Source organism: Bos javanicus, chromosome 25 (genome assembly GCF_032452875.1).
Source record: "Bos javanicus breed banteng chromosome 25, ARS-OSU_banteng_1.0, whole genome shotgun sequence".
In the NCBI taxonomy this organism is placed as follows: domain Eukaryota; kingdom Metazoa; phylum Chordata; class Mammalia; order Artiodactyla; family Bovidae; genus Bos; species Bos javanicus.
The window spans coordinates 9495482-9515728 of NC_083892.1; the positions used below are offsets into that span (position 1 = coordinate 9495482).

A 20247-nucleotide genomic window follows, 5' to 3' on the forward strand; every position below is an offset into this window, starting at 1 on the left:
TTCTCCAGGCAAGAATACTGTAGTGGGTTGCAATTTCCTCCTCCAGGGGATCTTCCTGACCCAGGGCTCGAACCCGCATCTACTGTATTGGCAGGTGGATCCTTTACTACTGAGCCACCTGGAAGGCTCCCATGTGAGTGTTCACAGCGTTATTCATAAGAACCAAGAGAGCAGAGACAACTCAAGTGCCCATCGACTGATGAAGGATAAAGAAAATGTACTCTAGCCAGACAATGAAATATGATTCAGCCAGAAAAAGCAGTGAAGGACATGCCAAAACATGGATGAACCTTGAAAACATGATGCTCAGTGAAAGAAGCCAGATAAAAGGCCACATACTGTATGGTCCCATTTCTGTGAAGTGTCCAAAGTGAGCAAATTCAAAGGGATGGAAAGTAGATTCGTGGTTTCCAGGGGCTGGGGGAGGGGAGAGATGGGACGTGACTGCTTGAAGGGTCCAGGAGTCCCATCCAGGGCGATGAAAAATCCTGGGACAAGACAGGATTGTGGATATACTAAAAACCACACTGAATTGTATAAACTCTGAGTTTATGATATGTGAACGTTTCAGTAAAAACGTATACCATACACACAACATGATACCAAAAGCAAAGACAGCAAAAGTAAAAATCATAACTGAAACTACATAAAATTTAAAAACTTTTGCTCACTGCAGGACAACCATCGACAGATTGGAAAGGTAACCAGTGAAATGGGAGAAAACATTGCAAATCATACATTTCATAAGAGCTTATGGGATTTTCCAGGCAATAGTACTGGAGTGGATTGCCATTTCCTTCTCCAGGGGATCTTCCCGACCCAGGGATCAAACCCAGGTCTCCTGCACTGTAGACAGACGCTTTACCGTCTAAGCCACCAGGGAAGTCCCTAATATCCAGAATATATTAAAAAAAAAATGCAACAACTGAACAACAACAAAAAACCCAATAACCCATTAAAGAACAGGCAAAGGACTTTGGACAGACATTTCTCCAAACATGATGTGCAAGTTGCAGACGTGCACACAAGAAGCAGCTCAACATCACTAATCATCAGGGAGAGGCAGTCAAATCTATAATAAGACACCAGCTTGCACGCTACTCTGAAAAAAAAAAAAAAACAGAAAATAACAATTGCTGATGAGGATGTAGAGAAATTGGAAACCTGTGCATTGCTGGTGGGATCATAAAATGCTTCAAGTGTTATGGAAAATAGTATGAAAGTTCCTCAAAAAGTTAAAACCAGAATTACCATATGACCCAACAAGCCCACTTCTGGGTATCTATTAAGAATTGAAAGCAGGGTCTTGAAGAGATATTTGTACATCCATGTTCATTGCAGTAATATTTACAAGAGCTAAAACATGGAAGCAACCAAAGTGTCCACTGACAGATGGATGGACGAACAAAGTGTGGTCTGTACACACAATGAAATATTCTTCAGCCTTTAAAAGGAAGGAAATTGACATATGATAGAACGTGGTGAACGTTGAGGACATTGCTGCTACCGCTGCTAAGTCGCTTCAGTCGTGTCCGACTCTGTGCGACCCCATAGATGGCAGCCCACCAGGCTCCCCCGTCCCTGGGATTCTCCAGGCAAGAACACTGGAGTGGGCTGCCATTTCCTTCTCCAATGCATGAAAGTGAAAAGGGAAAGTGAAGTCGCTCAGTCATGCCCGACTTCTAGCGACCCCATGGACTGCAGTTTACCAGGCCTCTCCGTCCATGGAATTTTCCAGGCAAGAGTACTGGAGTGGGTCATCATTGCCTTCTCCTGTTGAGAACATTAATGTTAAGTGAAATAAGCTAGCCACAAAAAGACATATTCTCTATGATTCTATTCACATGAAGTATCTAAAGTTGTTAAATTCAGGGACTTTCCTGGTGGTCCAATGGCTAAGATTTTGTGCTACTAATGCAGGGCGCCTGGGATGGATCCCTGCTCAACGAACTTGATCTCACATGCCGCAATTAAGGGGTTCGCTTGCTGCAACTAAAGATCCTGTGTGCCACAACTAAGACCCAGAGCAGCCAAATAAATAAATATTAAAAAAAAAAAAAAAGATTCCATGCTTCCATGGCAGAGAGTATGGGTTCGATCCCTGGCGGAGGAGCTAAGATCTCTCACGCTGTGAAGCATAGCCAAAAAGTGGAAAAAAAAAATTAAGTTGTCAAATTAAGAAAGACAGAAAAAAGGGGTTGGGGGAGGAGGGACTAGAGAGTTGGTATTGAAGGGGACAGAGTCTCAGCTTTGTAGATGCAAAAGTCCTGTAGATCCGTTTTACGACAACATATATATATTTAACAGTACTGAACATTCAAAAATGGTAAATTTTACGTTGTGGGTTTTTTTCCACACTAAAAAAAAGTAAAAAAGAAAAGAAAAAAAAGCAGCCCACTGGGGAAAAACACACCCAGCATCACTATTAATAACATTTCCTCTACCTGCCCAGGTGTGCTACAGAGTCACATCCTTCATTGATTCAGCAAGGTGCTCTCCCCACCACACTGCACTTCACTGACCTGGAACCGAGGACAAGGGAAGGGACCAAGTCTCTATCCCCAGGGCGTAACCAGCACCTATACACAGATGCTGGATAAACATGTACTGAACAAACTGTATAGCAATCGCGTAGGGAGGGCAGGTTGGTACAGGTTTCCTCTTTTCACAGATGGGTCAATGGCGGCTTAACAAGGCAAGATGAACCCTGTCCAGAATCACAAAGCCAGCAAGCAGTAAAGGAAGACATAGCCTTGAAATCCCAGACTCCTGCTACAGGACCCCTTCCATAATCTCACCTCCCTTCAAAGTCAACCTGGAATCCATTTCAACATGGAATTTACAAATAACAATTCTCACCTTATACCGCTGCTGCTGCTGCTAAGTCGCTTCAGTCGTGTCCGACTCTGTGCGATCCCATAGATGGCAGCCCACCAGGCTCCGCCGTCCCTGGGATTCTCCAGGCAAGAACACTGGAGCGGGTTGCCATTCCCTTCTCCAGTGTATGAAAGTGAAAAGTGAAAGTGAAGTCGCTCAGCCATGTCTGACTCTTTGCGACCCCATGGACTGCAGTCAACCAGGCTCCTCTGTCCATGGAATCCTCCAGGCAAGAACACTGGAGTGGGTTGCTGTTTCCTTCTCCCAGGTATCTTCCCAACCCAGGGTTTGAACCCAGGTCTCCTGCATTGCAGGAGGCTTCTTTACCATCTGAGCCACCAGGAAAGCCCTATTAATGATAATATTTATATTTATATATGTAGTATGTATATGTCAATCCCAATTTTCCAATTTATACCTACTCTCTTACCCCTGGTAACCATAAGTTTGTTTTCTACATCTGTTACTCTATTTCTGATTTGTAGATACATTCGTTTGTACCCACCCCCCTCTTTTTTTAGATCCCATATATAAATGATATCTTCTGTATATTCTTGAGCATCAGAATCAACTAGAGATGCCCATCCTGCGGGAATCCAGTTAGGCAGGTCCAGGGCTGGACCAGAGATGTGCATTGGGCACAGCAGAGGATTATGGGATTGGAAGCTCTCAGGCACACACAGGTCCACAACCTGCTACCTCCCAGATCTCTGAATGCAGCCCACATGACCTCCCCCTGCCCAATCAGATCCAGCCTCTCTGCCCTGCAGCCAATCAAACCTGGCCATTAGAGCATTCCACCACAAGCCAACAAAGACAACCCTGGACTCAACATCTTTCCCACATAAGTGCCCTTCCACCTGGGTCCCAAGGCCAGAAGGCTGGGCATCACCCTTGACTATCCCCATCTGCACCCACATCTTGATCACCACCAAGACTGACTGATTCTGCCTCCTCTGTGCCCCTCCACTTCCCCCCATCAGCCCTGCCAGTGTCCTGGCCCAAGCTCCCAGCTTCTGTTTCGTGATTCCTTCTGCCCTTGAGCCTCTGCTCAAACTACTTTCCAGTAAACCAGTCTCAACTCCTTAAGCTCTTGCTCTCCCCTCTAAGCCTTTGTGTGTGCTCGCTACACGTCTCTTCGTTAACTCCTACCCATCCTTTGGCCTCAGCTTAGCTGTCACTTTCTCCCCTGGCCAGCATAAATGCCCAAGCTTTTGCCAATCACAGCATTTATTTTTTTTATATTTAAATGCATTTATTTTTATTTGGAGGATAACTGTTTTACAATATTGTGTGGGCTTCTGCCATACATCAACATGAATCAGCCACAGGTATACATATGTTGGAGAAGGCAATGGCAATCCACTCCATTACTCTTGCCTGGAAGATCCCATGGACAGAGGAGCCTGGTGGGCTGCAGTCCTTGGGATCTCGAAGAGTCAGACATGGCTGAGTGATTTCACTTTCACTTTTTACTTTCATGCATTGGAGAAGGAAATGGCAACCCGCTCCAGTGTTCTTGCCTGGAGAATCTCAGGGACAGGGGAGCCTTGTGGGCTGCCGTCTATGGGGACGCACAGAGTCGGACACGCTTGAAGCGACTTAGCAGCAGCAGCAGCAGCAGCAGACATACGTCCCCTCCCTCTTGGACCTCCCTCCCACTTCCCACTCCATCCCACCCCTTGAGGTTGTCACAGAGCCCCAGTTTGAGTTCCTTGTATCACACAGCAGATTTCCATGGGCTATCTAATTTTACATTTGATAAAGTACATGTGTCAATGCTACTCTCTCAATTCATCCCACCCTCTCCTTCCCCCTCTGAAATCACAGCATTTAAAACATTGAATCATAACAGCCATGGACATGCCTATACCCTACACCCCGACACCAATGGTTTCCAACCGGGGAAAGTTTGCCTCCCAGGGAACACTTGGCACTGTCTGCAGACCTCACTGGTGGGATGCTCCTGGCATGTGGTGAACAGAAGCCAGAGATGCTGCTAAATATCCGAAATGCACAGGACATCCTCACCACCAAGAGGAACCTGGCCCCAAATGTCAGCAGTGTCAAGGCTGACCATCCCTGCTCCAGACCAGACCACGCCATGGAGGTAGCCGGTGTGTCCTGTACACCACGTGTCCCCAGCCACCAGCCCAGACGTGGGCATACAGGAGGAGCTCAATGAAGACTGAGTTGGCTGTAGTGAGGTGAATGAACCTAGAGTCTGTTATGCAGAGTGAAGTTAAGGCAGAAAGAGAAAAACAAATATCATATATGAACACATATATATGGACTCTAGAAAATGGTACTGATTGAACCTATTTGCAGGGCAGAAATAGAGACATAAGCCATAGAGAACGGACTTATGCACACAGTGGGGGAAGGAGAGGGTGGGACAAATTGAGAGAGTACACTGACTTACACTACCATGTGTCAAACAGACAGCTAGAAAGAAACTGCTGTAGAACACAGGGAGCTCAGCTCGGTGCTCTGTGATGACCTAGAGGGGTGGGCTGGGGCAAAAGGAGGGTGGTCCGAACGGGAGCGGATATATCTCTTCTTGCAGCTGAGTCATGTAGTTGTACAACAAAAAGTAGCATCACACTGTAAAGCAATTATCCTCCAACTAAATTAAAAAAAAATACAACACTGAACACATGAGTTTAGATGATCTAGAAGATATCCCAGGATTCCAGTTCTCTCACAGTAACTTTCCGTAAAGACAATCGTAGGTCACTATGGTAGGTTGAACAATCCCTCAATCCAGGGCCCTGACCGCCAGAGACCGTGACTAAGTTGTTATGGCAAAGGGGCCTCTGTGGGTGTGATCAAATTAGAGATCTTCAGGGGGGAAGATTACCCTGGATTATCCAAGTGGGTCCAAAAACGCAACCACAAGTAACCCAGTAAGAGGAAGGCAGAGGGAGACTGCTACAGAGGAAAAAGCCATGTGAAATAAAAGTGAGGCTCAAGAGTGCTCGTCTTGAGAGGCAGCAGCAGGAGTCACCAGCCGGCAAACCACCGGAAGCCAGAAAAGGCAAGAAACGGATCTTCCCCTAGAACCTCCAGAGGGAGTGTGTCCTGTGGACACTTTAGTTTCAGCCCAGTGAAACTGATTTTGGACTTAAGAACTGTGAGAGAATAAATCTCTGTTGTTTTAAGCCAACACTACCTCTGGCTGGGGGCTTCCTGGGTGGCTCAGATGGTAAAGAATCTGCCTGCCAATGCAGGAGACCTGGGTTCGATTTCTGGGTCGGAAAGATCCCCTGGAGGAGGAAAAGGCAACCCACTGCCATATTCTTGCCTAGGAAATCCTGTGGACAGAGGAGCCTGGTGGGCCAAGGTCCATGGGATCGCAAAAGAGTCGGATACGACTGAGCGACTAAAACAACAATATCTCACTGGCTAGAGTTGAAAGAGGGCCAAGAATAAAACTTCAAGCCCTTGTCCACCTCTCCAGCCTCCTGCCAACCCCTGTCTTCTCCCCCACTACCCTCCAGACACAGTGGCTTTCCTTTGACCTTCCAAACACAGCCCTGGGCCCTTAAACCTGCTTTTCATTCTTCAAGGAAGGTTTTGGTCAGAGCCTCCCGTGACTGGCTGCCTCTCATCACTCAGTTCAGTTCAGTTGTTCAGTTGTGTCCGACTCTTTGCAACCCCATGGACTGCAGCACACCAGGCTTCCTTGTCCTTCACTATCTCCCGGAGTTTGCTCAACTCATGTCTATTGAGTCAGTGATGCCATCCAACCATCTCATCCTCCGCTGCCCCCTTCTCCTTTTGCCTTCAACCTTTCCCAGCATCAGGGTCCTTTCCAATGAGTGGGCTCTTTGCATCAAGCGGCCAAAGTATTTGAGCTTCAGCATCAGTTCTTCCAATGAATGAATATTCAGGACTGATTTTCTTTAGGATTGACTGGTGTGATTTCCTTGCAGTTCAAGGGGCTCTCCAGAGTCTTCTCCATCATCACAATTAAAAGCACAAGGCTGCTAGCCTCCCCAGTGGCTTTCTCTTTCATCAGCCTGTTTTCTTCCCAACTCTTCTCACACTAATTATCTTGTTAACATCTTTGGTCACCTGTTAGTCCCCTCCCCCCAAGACCACAGACTAGGAGGGCAGGACCTTGTCCGGTCTGTCCTGGGTGTGCTGGGAGCCCGACGTCTGGCACACACCGGGTACTCAGTACATCCTGAATGAATGAACCTGAATGAATAAATCTGCAGCACTGAGTGAGCCTGCCCAGCTACCGGGTCACAACGCACCTGATCTTGGCTTTCCGAAACGCCAGCTCCTCCTCGTTGCCAAAGTCCAAGGACACATCCTCGGTATCATCCACCAGGGCCTGGGGACATCAATGACGAGTGACAGGCCCTTCCCAGCGGTGCACAGGCCCTCTGGCCACGACCCTCTCTGCGGGCGGGGCCCTCCGCTTCTCCACCCTCCTGCCCACTTGGGGTCCAGCGCAGGCCCAAGCCCCGGCTCCCGCATCCCTCCGCTCCCTCCTCGTCTTCCTCCCAGCTTCTCCTAGCCCTCCGGAAGGCTCCCAGCATCCTTGCCACCACCCTCCCATCCTCGGCATCCCCGCGGCCCTACCTGCTTCATCCTTCCCAGAGCCCACCTGGAGCCCACAACCCAGCCTCCGGCTGCACCTCTCGCTGCGGAAGGGCTGGGACGCCTGGCGCGCAGCGGCGGTGGGCGCGGGGACGCGGTGGGGTGGGGGTCAGAGCCCGAGCCCCCGGTGCAGCCTCCTCGCTGGTCTCCGGTGGGGGCGGGGCGCGCGGGCCCCAGAGCGCAGTCGCCGGCGGGGGAGGTGGGCTCGACTGCCCGGGCGGGGGCGGGGCTTGGGAGGGCCCCTCTGCCCGGGCTCTCTGGGAACACCGCCTAGGAAAGACAGCTGATGCCCAATGCAAGGATGGAGGGTGAAGACGGAGCGGCGGCAAGGAGGGGACGATTCGGGTTCAGAGGCGGACTCGGGAACCCAGATCGGTGATCCTGCGAGCAGTAGAGCGAGTGGGTCAGTGAACCAGGTGGATGTTCCATAGATGTCGACCGAGGGAGGGAGCGAGTGCAAGAATGAATGTCAGTGTTGGGCAGCCTCTCTCAAGGCTGGAGAAGGCCGGTGTTTCCCCACTCGACCCCAAAGAATTCCCTAGGGCCTTAATTAAAAACAATTTCCCAGGCCAACCGCGGAGATTCCTAAGGCCTGGAGTGGAGTTCCGGATTCTGCCTTTTAACAGGTGAATCTGCTGCAGCTGTGGCGTGGGTCCCACTGCCGCCCACCGTGACGTTGCCTTCATTCTGGTGCCAGACACACGCTGTGGACAAAGTAACTATTATTAGCAGTAATAGTAGTGTTTCTGCTTCCCTGGTGGCTCAGTAGTAAAGAATCTGCCTGCCAATGCAGGCGATTCAGGTTCAATCCCTGGTCCTGGAAGATTACCTGGAGAAGGAAATGACAACCCACTTGAGCATTCTTGCCCAGAAAATCCCATGGACAGAGGAGCCTGGCTGACTACAGTCCATGGGGTCCCATAGAGTCAGACACGATTTAGCAACTGAACAGTTAACAACAACAAATGGATATAAAAGCCTTCCCAGTTATCTCCCACAAAGGAAGTCTTTGTCACCAGATAGCTTTTCCTGGCCCGGGACAGGGTCACTCCCCTCTACTTTCTGCCCTCGCCTCCTCCTGGCCACCCACATAGGAGCAGAGGTCAAAGAGTCTCTATGCCAGGGCCCTAGTCCTGCCCTTTGCCCTCCCGCCATGGGCAGTAGGGACCTGTCTTCCATCCCTGGTGACTCAGAAAAACGCTGGTGGTTTCCAAGGTCCCGACACAATTCACTCCCTGCTGATCCCTGCAGGGGTGGGTGGCTGCCAGGAGGGAGGGGTAGGAAGCAGAGGTGCAAGAAGGCACCTAAGCTCTGAGCCTCGGACAGGCACCCCCCCCCCCACCATTACCTAAACTGATCCCACGAAGGGTCTGTCAGCTGTGTGCAGAGGGAGGGTACTTTCTCCTGGAATACTGTCTTGGGAGTCAGGGGGTCTGGGCGGGGCCTGAGAGGCTCGATAACAGCACTCCAGTGATTCTAATGTTGCAGGCCTCTGGACCACCCTTTGAACTGTAAGGATCTCAACCACCAAAGAGCTTCCTTGGTGGCTCAGCAGTAAAGAATCCCTGCAGTGCAGGAGATGCTGGTTTGATCCCTGGGTCAGGAAGATCCCAGAGAAGGATATGACAACCCATTCCAGTATTCTTGCCTGGGAAATCCCATGGACAGAGGAGCCTGGCGGGCTATAGTCCATGGGGTCCCAAGAATTGGACATGACTTAGCAACCAAACCACCACCAAAGCCTGGCTTTCTAGAAAAGCCTATTGGTTCTTCCAGCCCAAAGCTTGCTCCAGGCAAAGAAGAGTGTCATGCTGAGAGGCTAGGGTACCCTAAGCTGCCCTCCCCAGCTTGGCTACAACTGCCTGGGAGGGATAACAGGGGGAGGGGAGACAAGGGACCACAGCAGAGGGCAGGTGAGGGTGAGAAGCCGTTACAGAACATTTAGGGGCTTTTCCTCTGATTCTGAGAATCACCAGCTGTTGGTGTCTGTTAAGTTGGGGCTCAGAGAGTCCTCAAGGAGGTGAGGAGGTAGGAAAGCCCCCTTGGAAGCCCCATTTGGGGTCAAACTGTCATTCTCAGTCCTCAGGTTAGGGGTACCTGGAGAAGAGTCTCAGCCCCCACCACGTGGAAGCCACGGGCTCCTGAGCTGCCCTCAGGGGGCCACCGGCTGAGAGTGCAGAGGTGGAGGCCAGAACTGGGGACTCTGGGGAAAGCGCCCTCCCTCTCTTCCTCCCACACCTGGATGATCCTCTGCAGGGTCAGCCTGTGGAGTTTCAGAGTGGGCAGAGAGCCCGAGGATTCTGCAGAAAATTCATCGGTGGCTTTGAAACCAGCCGCGGTGGTTTAACCCGGCTCTGCATGCTCAGTCGTATCTGACTCTTTGCGACCCCATGGACTGTAGCCAGCCAGGCTCCTCTGTCCATGGGATTCTCCAGGCAAAAAACTTCAGTGGTTTGCCATTTCCTCCGGGGAATCTTCCCACCCCAGGGATCAAACCCATGTCTCCTGTGTCTCCTGCATTGCAGGCAGATTCTTTACCCACTGAGCCACAGGGGAAGCCCAAAATTATTTGAAAGGCTGATAACTGTAGAAATGGTCACACATATATATGGATATATAATTGTTGTTTAGTCACTAAGTCATGTCCAACTCTTTTGTGACCCCATGGACTGTAGCCCCCAGGCTCCTCCGTCCATGGGATTTCCCAGGCAAGAATACTGGAGTGAGTTGCCATTTCCCTCTCCAGGAGATCTTCCAGTCCCAGGAATCGAAACCATGTCTCCTGCATTGCAGATGGAGTAACCTGGGGCTGCAGGTTAAATGCAGATTCCAGGGCCCCTGAAGCTCCAGGGCCATTCCCAGGAATCTGCTTTTAATAAGGACAGTGGGGAATCCTTGGGTTCAGAGACTTCTGGGAAACGCTGACCATCTCCCCTCACACCAGCATCACTGAATATGACCACTGAATCCTGCCTTGAGTCACCTCTGCTTGTCTTGGCCCAGGAGAGGCTTAGGGAACAGAGCTTTGAGAAACAGCCCCCAGCTCTGGTTCCTGCAGTGTGGCTTCCAGCACTGAAGCCAGAACAACTGAAGGGAAAGGGCTCCAGGCTCAGGCAGGCACTGGCTTCTGGATGGTTCTTGGAGGTGGACCTGTAGAGTCAGGCAACCCAGCTGGGAACGTGGTTCCACCACTGCCTGGCTGGGTGGCCTGGGGCAGGAGGCTTCGATTCTCTGGCCTCAGTCTCCACATCTGTAAAAAGAGACCACACCTCCCCTCACCTGGCTGGGATGATGCAAGGACTAGAGAAAACACATGTTAGGTGCTTTGCTCAGAGTAGGGATTCAGGAAATGGTGGCCCTGGTAATACTGCCTGTGGTCATCAGGAGAGGAACTTGGGGCCCAAGGAGCCCCTGTGGGCTGGATAGCTACATGTGCGGCTGTTGGTCCCCCGGTTACGGTGGAGATCCCTCAGCAGAAGGAATGGCTCTGGCCTGAGGCTCAGGGCCTGTGTGTGCCGCCCAGCCCACAGGGCTTCCATTCCCCAATTTGTGTGTTCCTGGGACAAAGTGCAGCCAGAACAGGGTACCTTGCATGGCCCTCTGCCTGAGACAGGACCCCACAGGCCTGGACCGGAAAGCAAAGGCTTGGATTGGATTGATATGGCCAAACGTGGGTGTCCAGAGCCTGGCTGGGAGAGGTGGGAGGTCGGCCTGACTGGACTATGCTGGGCTCTGAGCCACACAGACTTTCTGCTCTTTATTCTGCAGGAGAAAGGTGGGTGACACAGAGGGTTGAGTAGTGAGTGTGGGGAGGGTGTGTGTGATCAGGCCTGGGGCTGGCAAAGGCGCTGAGCTGCCCTCATCCCCTCTCAGGCATGGGGAGCAGCAGCCCCTTCTCACCCTCTCGGCCTGGCATCCCCACTGGTCCCTAAGATCCACCCCCCTGGCACCTGGCAGTGGCCCTGCTTTCCCCCACTTCAGGTTACTAGACCTAGCAAGTAAGAGTCAGGGGCCTGCAAGAGAACACAGCAAAACTCTTTCTGACATAAATCATATCAATGTTTTCTTAGGTCAGTCTCCCAAAGCAATATAAATAAAAGCAAAAATAAATTTCTAATCAAACTCATAAGCTTTTGCCCTGCAAAAGAAACTGAAAACAAACGGAAGAAACAAGCTCCAGAATGGGCGAAAATATTTGCAAATGATGCAACCGACAGGGGTTGAATTTCCAAGATAAAGAAGCAGCTCATACAGCTCAAAATAAAAATAGACAGCCCAATCAAAAAATGAGCAGAAGACCTAAATAGACATTTCTCCAAAGAAGACATACAGATGGCCAACAAGTCAATGGAAAGATGTTCAGTATCACTAATTATTAGAGAAATGCAAATCGAAACTACAACGAGGCATCACCTCACACCAGTCAGAATGGCCACCACCAAAACATCTACAAATAATAAGTACTGGAGAGGGTGTGCAGAAAAGGGAACCCTCCTACACTGTTGGTGGGAATATAAATTGGTGTGGCCACTTTGGAGAACAGTATGGAAGTTCCTTAACAAACTGAATATAGAGTTTCCGTATGATCCAGCGATCTCACTCCCAGGCATATATATCTGGAGGAAATTCCCATTTAAAAAGATACAGGCACCTCAATGTCGATGCTGCTGCTACTGCTAAGTCGCTTCAGTCGTGTCTGACTCTATACGACCCCAAAGACGGCAGCCCACTAGGCTCCTCTGTCCCTGGGATTCTCTAGGCAAGAATACTGGAGTGGGTTGCCATTTCCTTCTCCAATGCATAGAAGTGCAAAGTGAAAGTGAAGTTGCTGAGTCGTGCCAGACTCTCAGCGACCCCATGGGCTGGAGCCTACCAGGCTCCTCCGTCCATTGGATTTTCCAGGCAAGAGTACTGGCTGCTACTGCTGCTAAGTCACTTCAGTCGTGTCTGACTCTGTGTGACCCCATAGATGGCAGCCCACCAGGCTTCCCCATCCCTGGGATTCTCCAGGCAAGAACACTGGAGTGGGTTGCCATTTCCTTCTCCAATGCATGAAAGTGAAAAGTGAAAGTCAAGTCGCTCAGTCGTGTCCAACTCTTAGCGACCCCATGGACTGCAGCCTACCAGGCTCCTCCATCCACAGGATTTTCCAGGCAAGAGTACTGGAGTGGGTCGCCATGGCCTTCTCCAGCAATGTCTATAGCAGCGCTATTTACAATAGCCAAGACATGGAAGCAACCTACGCGTCCATCGACAGATGAACAGATAAAGAAGATGTGATATATATACTACTCACTCAATCATAAACAAATGAAATAATGCATTCTATACCAGTGTGGATGAACCTAGAGATTACCATACTAAGAGAAGTAAGCAAGACAAATATCATATGTTATCACTTACGAGTGGAATCTAAAAAATAAAAAACAATACCGATGAACTTGGGACAAGATAGGAACAGACTCACAGACATAGGTTACCAAAGGGGAACTAGAGGAGGGAAAAATTAGGAGTTGGGGGGTAGCAGAGACACACTACTATATATAATATAGATGAAGAACAAGGTCCTATTGTATATGCAGAAAATTATATTCAATATCCTGTCATAAGCCATAATGGAAAAAAACGTGTAACTGAATCACTTTGCTGTATACCTGAAACTAACATAATATTTTGAATCAGCTATATTTCAATAAAAATAAATAAAAGTCCTGGTGAAATTGACCTTGAGGTAACTAACTTTTTAGTATAAGTATGTCCCATGCAATTTGGGGGATGTACTTACAACTAAAAAAATTATCAGTTTTCTCAACTTTGAATTTACCTGGTGTCTTCCATTGCCTCTGGCACCCTGTAGCTCCAGGTCAGAGTGCATCCAGGCCCGTGAAGCCGGGGGCTCCCACCCAGGGGGCTGCCCACCTGCCCCTGGGCCTCTGACCTTTCTGCTTCCCCCCAGAAGCTGCTCCCACTTCACAGGCCTCCTCGCACCTGACCTGGGCCCTGTCCTTCTCCAGCCACAGCCGGCACCCGGGAAGGCAGGGCAGAGGGCCGAGGGAGGAGATGAGCCCTTCTTGGGGGCATCTCTCAGGATCTCCGTCCACCTTGCTGGGGGGTGGCGGTGCCTGTGGTGAGCCCTGGATTTCTACCCATATGGGCCCCAGCTGTGCCCGGGCCTCTGACTCCCCATCTGTGAAATGGGCAGAGATGCATTGCCTTGCACACTCCTGGGTCCTTCACTTGCTCAGCCCTCACCTGCTCCGTGCTGGATACACTGGTCTAGACACAGGCCCATAGCACTTGGCAAGACACACAAAGTTCTTGCCCTCTTCGGGCCAACATTCCAGTTGTAGATGGATGGTGTGGTGTTTAGTCTCTAAGTTGTGTCTGACTCTCTGCGACCCCATGGACTGTAGCCCACCAGGCTTCTCTCTCCATGGGATTTCCCAGGCAAGAACACTGGAGTGGGTTGCCATGCCCTCCTCCAGGGGATCTTGCCGACCCAGGGATCAAACCCTTGTCTCCTGCATTGCCAGGCGGATTCTTTACCACTGAGCCACCAGGGAAAACTGTAGATGGATAAAAACAACCAAATTAAAAAAAAAAAAAAAAGGGCACAAAAGTTGTCTGAAAAGTCCACTCAATGCCCCAAACAAATGTCCCTGTCCAGCCTGGGAAGGCACTATGGAGCCGCTGAAATGGGGTAAGACCGGATGGAGATCTTCTGTCAGCATCAGATACATACCGGGGTTTAAAGGATTAGTAGGCAAAAAGGATGTAACGTATTTTCTCATAATTTTGAAACTTCTCCCATACTGAAATGATTGTGTATTGGGTTAAAGTGCAATTAAAATCAACTTACCCTGATTTTACTTTTCTAGATGTGGCTAGGAGCATACTTCCTATGACGCATGTGGCTTGCATTACATTTCTGTTCTACAGCGTGATCATCTGGGAATTCAAAAGGAGGACAGGGAAGTCACTCTGAACTGAGCCTCAGCATTGAAAAGAATTTTTATGCCCAGGTTTAAACAAATGTAAACAGCGTAATAAACACTTGTGTACTTGTCCTGGTTCAAAATTCTCAAACCAGCTCTTCCTTTTGTATTGACCTATTTCCTTCTTCTGTATGATTTTTTCTTTTCCTGGTTGTGCCGGATGTTTGTTTCATCATGAAGGCAGGCTTAGTTGCCCCGCAGCTTGTGGGATCTTAGTTCCCTGACCAGGAATTGAACCCATGTCCGCTACATTGGAAGGCAGATTCTTTATCACCAGACCACCAGAGAAAGTCCCCTTCTTCTGTATGATTTTGAAGCAAACCCCAGCATCTTATCATTTCACTTTAATACTTTGATGCATAGCTCTGAAAATGGACTCTTGGAAAAACAAAATCACAGCAATCCCACTCCTAAGTACAGCCTCAAGAGAACTGAAAACATGTTTATAAAATACCTTGTACAGGAATGTTCAGACAGGCATCATTCTTAGTAGCCCAAACATAGAAACAGCCCAAATGTCTGTCAGTTGATGAGGATAAACAAAACTCACACTATCCATATGATGAATAATCTTTTGCAATAGAAAGGAATGAAGTGAAGACTTCCCTGGTGGTCCAGTGGTTAAGAATCCACCTTCCAATGCAGGGGATGTGGTTCGATCCCTGGTCAGGGAACTAAGATCCCACATGCTGTGGGGCAACTAAATCCCGGCACCGCAACTAGAGAAACCTACATGCACTGCAATGAAGACCCAGCAAAAAAAACAGAGTGAAGCGCCCATACCTGCTACAGCCTCAGTGAAATTTGCAAACATGAGGCTCAGTGAAAGAGGCTGGATGCACATGTTACCTGATTCTGTTTATATGAAATTTCCAGAATTGGCAAATCCATAGAGACAGAAAGCAGGTTAGTGTTTGCCAAGGGCTAGGGGATGACTTTTCATACTGTTCGTGGAGTTCTCAGGGCGAAAATACTGGAGTAGTTTGCCATTGCCTCCTCCAGTGGACCGCGTTTTATCAGAACTCTCTACTATAACCCATTTGTCTTGGGTGGCCCTGCACGGCATGGCTCATAGCTTCATTGAGTTAAGGGAGATTGCTGGGAGAAATATCAACAGCCTCAGATATGCAGATGATACCATTCTAACAGCAGAAAGTGAAGAAGAACTAAAGAGCCTCTTGATGAGGGTGAAAGAGGAGAGTGAAAAAGCTGGCTTAAAATTCAACATTCAAAAAACTGGAATCATGGCATCCAGTCCCATCACTTCATAACAGATAGAAGGGGAAAAGTGGAAACAGTGACAGATTTTATTTCCTGGGGCTCCAGAATCACTGCTGACAGTAACTATAGACATGAAATTAAAAGGCACTTGCTCCTTGGAAAGAAAGCTATGATCAACCTAGACAGCATATTAAAAAGCAGAGACATTATCACTTTGCAGACTAAAGTCCAAAGCTATGGTTTTTCCAGTAGTCACATATGGATGTGAAAGTTGGACTGTAAAGAAGGCTGAGTGCTGAAGAATTGATGCTTTAAGAATGTGATGCTGGAGAAGACTCTTGAGAGTCCCTTGGACTGCAAGGAGATCAAACCAGTCAATCCTAAAGGAAATCAACCCTGAATATTCATTGGAAGGACTGATGCTGAAGCTGAAGCTCCAATACTTTGGCCATCTGATGAGAAGAGCTGAGTCATTGGAAAAGACCCTGATGCTGGGAAAGATTGAAGGCAGGAGGAGAAGGGGATGACAGAGGATGCGATGGTTAGATGGCATCACTGACTCAATGGACATGAATCTGAGCAAACTCCAGGAGATGGTGAAGGACAAGGAAGCCTGGTGTGCTGCAGTCCATGGGGGCCACAATGAGTCGGACACGACTGAGTAACTGAACAAGGGGATGGCTGCTGGTTACTACAAAGTTTCTTTTGTGGGTGATGAAAATGTTCCTGAATTAGATAGTAGTGATGATTTCACAGTTTTGGGAATATCCTAAAACTCACTGCATGTTACACTTTAAAAGGATGAATTGTACAGTATTCAAATTTTATGTCCATTTTTAAAAGCTTCAATATCATCATGCCTAGCATCCTTTCTATTGCATCCTTTGTGTTAGAGATCGTATCCAAAATCCTGTCCGGGTTCATTCCCTGATTGTCTCATAAATATTTTTATTTCCCATAGTTTGTTCCAGTCCCACCCCAAGCAGGGCCATGCCATGCAGGTGAGTAATGCAGACTGTTGTTAATTAGTCACTAAATCATGTCCGACTCTTTGTGACCCCATGGACTATAGCCCGTCAGGCTCCTCCGTCCATGGGGTTTTCCACACCAGAATACTGGAGTGGCGGAGAAGGCAATGGCACCCCACTCCGGTACTCTTGCCTGGAAAATCCCATGGACCAAGGAGCCTGGTAGGCTGCAGTCCATGGGGTCACTAAGAGTCGGACACGACTGACCGACTTCACTTTCACTTTTCACTTTCATGCATTGGAGAAGGAAATGGCAACCCACTCCAGTGTTCTTGCCTGGAGAGTCCCAGGGACAGGGGAGCCTGGTGGGCTGCTGTCTATGGGGTCACACAGAGTCGGACATGACTGAAGCGACTTAGCAGCAGCATCCTGGAGTGGGTTGCCCTTTCCTCCTCCAGGGGATCTTCCTGACCCAGGAATCGAACCTGCCTCTCCAGCTTGGCAGGTGGATTCTCTACCACGAAGCCACCAGGGAAGTCCTCTACAGAGATAGATCTCTAAACCAGAAGGTTCCTCTCCTCTCTCCTCTCTCCTCTCTCCTCTCGTACAATGTGTTTGTGGAGGACCCAGACCCTTGGTCTTTTGCATCTTCTCATGATCTGTGTCCTGTGGCTTCCCTGGGGGTGGGGGACCCCACATTCTCAGACTGCTATGTAGGGCATTGCACCCCACAAGCTCTCCCCCAGTGGCAGCTGATTTGCCAAAGAAATACCACTGCAAGGTAGGGGCTGGCACAGAGCTGTGTGTTCAGTCAGAACATACGGAGCATGTGGTTCGGTCATGTTCGACAGCTTTGCAACCTGTGGACTATAGCCCACCAGACTCCTTTGTTCATGGAATTCTCTAGGCAAGAATGCTGAAGTGGGTTGCCATACTCTTTTCCAGGGGATCTTCCCCACCCAGGGATTGAACCCCAGTCTCCTGCACTGGCAGGCAAGATTCTTTACTATCTGAGCCACCAGGGAAGCCTGCGACAGAGCCTGGGTGCCAGGTAAACAGCAAGGACTAGGCCTTATCTACAGACTGTTACGGGAGCCTCATCAGAGTCCCCAGAAAACAAGATCTTTCCCAGGCCCTCTTATCTTTCCACTTTGCACAGATTTCCCAGGGCCATCCACCCCTTCCGTTTCTGCTGCCAGAGCTGTACCCTGTCCTGTACAGAGGTGGGAGCAGGAAACCTGGGTCTCCATCCTCAGGTAAGTGGTTCCCACCTTCCCCCTCCCACTAGGTGGACCCCAAACTCCCACCCTGGCTCGTAGGGCTTTGCAGGGCAGGACAAGCTCCCCTCTTTCAGCTCAGAGGCTCACTCTGCATCTGCATGCTGGCCAGATTCCACCAGTCATTACAACATACCCACGTGGGTCTTTCCTTCCTCAGGGCCTTTGCACAGGCTGTTTTTTTTTTTTTTTTTTCTGCATCGGTGCTTCCTCGTGCACACACTGATTTATTGCGGTGCTGATAACAAGCAGGCTCTAAGCCTCCCTTCCAGACGCCCAGCCTAATGACCCAGCTACCGTCTCTACACCTTTGCTGTCTCTGTTTTGAGTTCTTGAGGGACTTTTCATGTGCCCCCTAACTCATCCCTCTTGCTTGCTGTTTGGTCATTCGTATTCCCTCAGAACTAGAATCTCAGCGCTGGGAGGGAAGGACACTGTGTCTAGACTCACACCCAGAGGAAGTGGAGCAGCAGGTGAGTGAAGGCCCCGGGGGTGTGTAGGACAGCGATTCTCTCCCAACCCATCTCACAGATGGGGAAATAGAGGCCCAGACAGCTGAGGTCCATCTGAATAGAAACCAAGGACTCCTCTCTGTGTTCCAACTGCCGTCAGGAAGGTGTGTGGGCGCCCCACGGGCAGCCCACGGGAGGAGCATACTCCCCGCCTCGGCTCTCTGCCCTGCCTTCCTGGGCACCTGCCGTGGCTGGAGAGGGACAGGGCCCGGGTCAGGTGGGAGGAGGTCTGTGAAGTGGGCACAGCTTCTGTGGGGTAGCAGGAAGGTGAGGGCATGGGAACAGGTGGGCAGCCTCGGGGGCCTAGAGCCATGGGGTCCCCAGATGCAGTAGAGGACAGAAGGTAAACCTGAAGTTGAAATAAACAACCGGTAATTTTTTAGTATAGCTATGTCCCGAATGGGCTTCCCTTGTGGCTCAGACAGTCAAGTATCTGCCCGAAATGTGGGAGACCCATGTTCGATCCCTGGGTCAGGAAAAGCCCCTGGAGAAGAGAACAGCTACTCACTCCAGTATTCTTGCCCGGAGAATCCCATGGACAGAGGAGCCTGGCAGGCTACAGTCCATGGGGTCGCAGAGTTGGACATGACTGAGCGACTAACACGGTCGCTGTCATGTCCCAAATATTGCATGGGACACACTTATCCTAAAAAGTTTCTTACCTCCAGTTCAATTCCACCAGGCTCCCTTATTCTTACTTGTTAGATCTGGTGCCCCAATTTGGGAGGGGGGTGCAGGGGCACTGCCAGGCACCAGGTAGGCAGATCCAGCAGGAGTGCCCGGCTGAGTGTGAGATGAGGCTGCTGGCCTGGGAAAGACAGGCATGGGGCTGCTGTTTCCTGCCCCTGCTCCCGCCTGATGGGGAATGGGGGCAGCTCAGGGCCTCTTCCAGCTCCGGGTCTGATCAAACACCCTCTACTCGCTGCTTAACCCTCTGTACCAGCCACCCTTAACCCACAAGATAAAGAGCAGAAAGTCTGCAGGGCTTAGGGCCTGGCAAGGTCTGAGAGTTACTTACCTGCTGTGCGACTGTTTAGCCAATGGCAGTGTCCTAATGACACGGGCCCCTGCCTGGTGGGGAGGTATGAGAATTAAAGAGCTGGATGCTTTCGCTCCTTCCTGCAGCTGGGCCACTGCGTGTCCTTTCGCATGAGCCCTGCTGACTGCTTAACCGTGCGGAGGCCTTCTTCTCTCAAGTCCACTGAGGCTGCCTCTTTGTGCCAGAAGCTTGCTCTTTGCTCTGGTCTCTGCTTTCACCTGGAATGAGAAGGGAGGCCTTCACTAGGCCAGCAGGCCACTCCCCGGAGAGAGGAAATTCCAAAGCAGGAGACAAAAGGGACAGGCAAGCTTTGATGTGTCCGGCCTGGCCTCCAAAGCCACCTGACATCTCTCCAGGCTGTGGAGGAGTCAGTAAACAGGCCAGAGAGGAAGGCCTCTCAAGGGCTGGGCCAACAGCAGAAATGTCAAGTTCACGGCAGGGCTGTTTCAGGGAGGGCGGTCGGTGGTTGGTACTCATCTTGAGCTCTGGCCTCCTGTTGGAGTGCTGGGAGCTTGGCGGGTCCCTCCCATGGGTGCAGTGCAGGGAAGATCGCAATGCTGGTCTCTCTCCCAGCAGCTGGAAGTCCAGTTTGTGTCCTGCCCACGCTAGAGAAGATGCCGCAGTGGACTCTGCTTGGTGGGGGCCTACTGATCTTTTCTGCCTCACCCTCCTCCACCCATCATGCTCTGGGAACCCTGGGCCAGAGTCTAAGATTTCCAGAAGCACCAATCCCCTTCCTGCCTCAGG

The 20247-nt window shown here is 50.1% G+C and overlaps 1 protein-coding gene across 2 annotated transcripts in view; it reads right to left on the reverse strand.

Moving 5' to 3' along the window:
• TVP23A (trans-golgi network vesicle protein 23 homolog A) overlaps window positions 1-19740 on the reverse strand; it is a 44965-nt gene extending 25225 nt beyond the window's left edge. Inside the window, exons 1-3 of one of the 2 annotated variants that reach the window (XM_061401122.1) lie at window positions 19480-19740; window positions 7471-8192; window positions 7140-7219 (exon numbers count right to left, since the gene is read on the reverse strand). In XM_061401122.1, coding sequence (XP_061257106.1) covers window positions 7140-7219; window positions 7471-7479 — 89 coding nt within the window. In that variant the 5' untranslated portion in view covers window positions 7480-8192; window positions 19480-19740. The remainder of the gene's footprint in view (window positions 1-7139; window positions 7220-7470; window positions 8193-19479) is intronic. The other variant, XM_061401121.1, reaches the window with a different exon arrangement.
• Window positions 19741-20247: the final 507 nt, after the last annotated feature.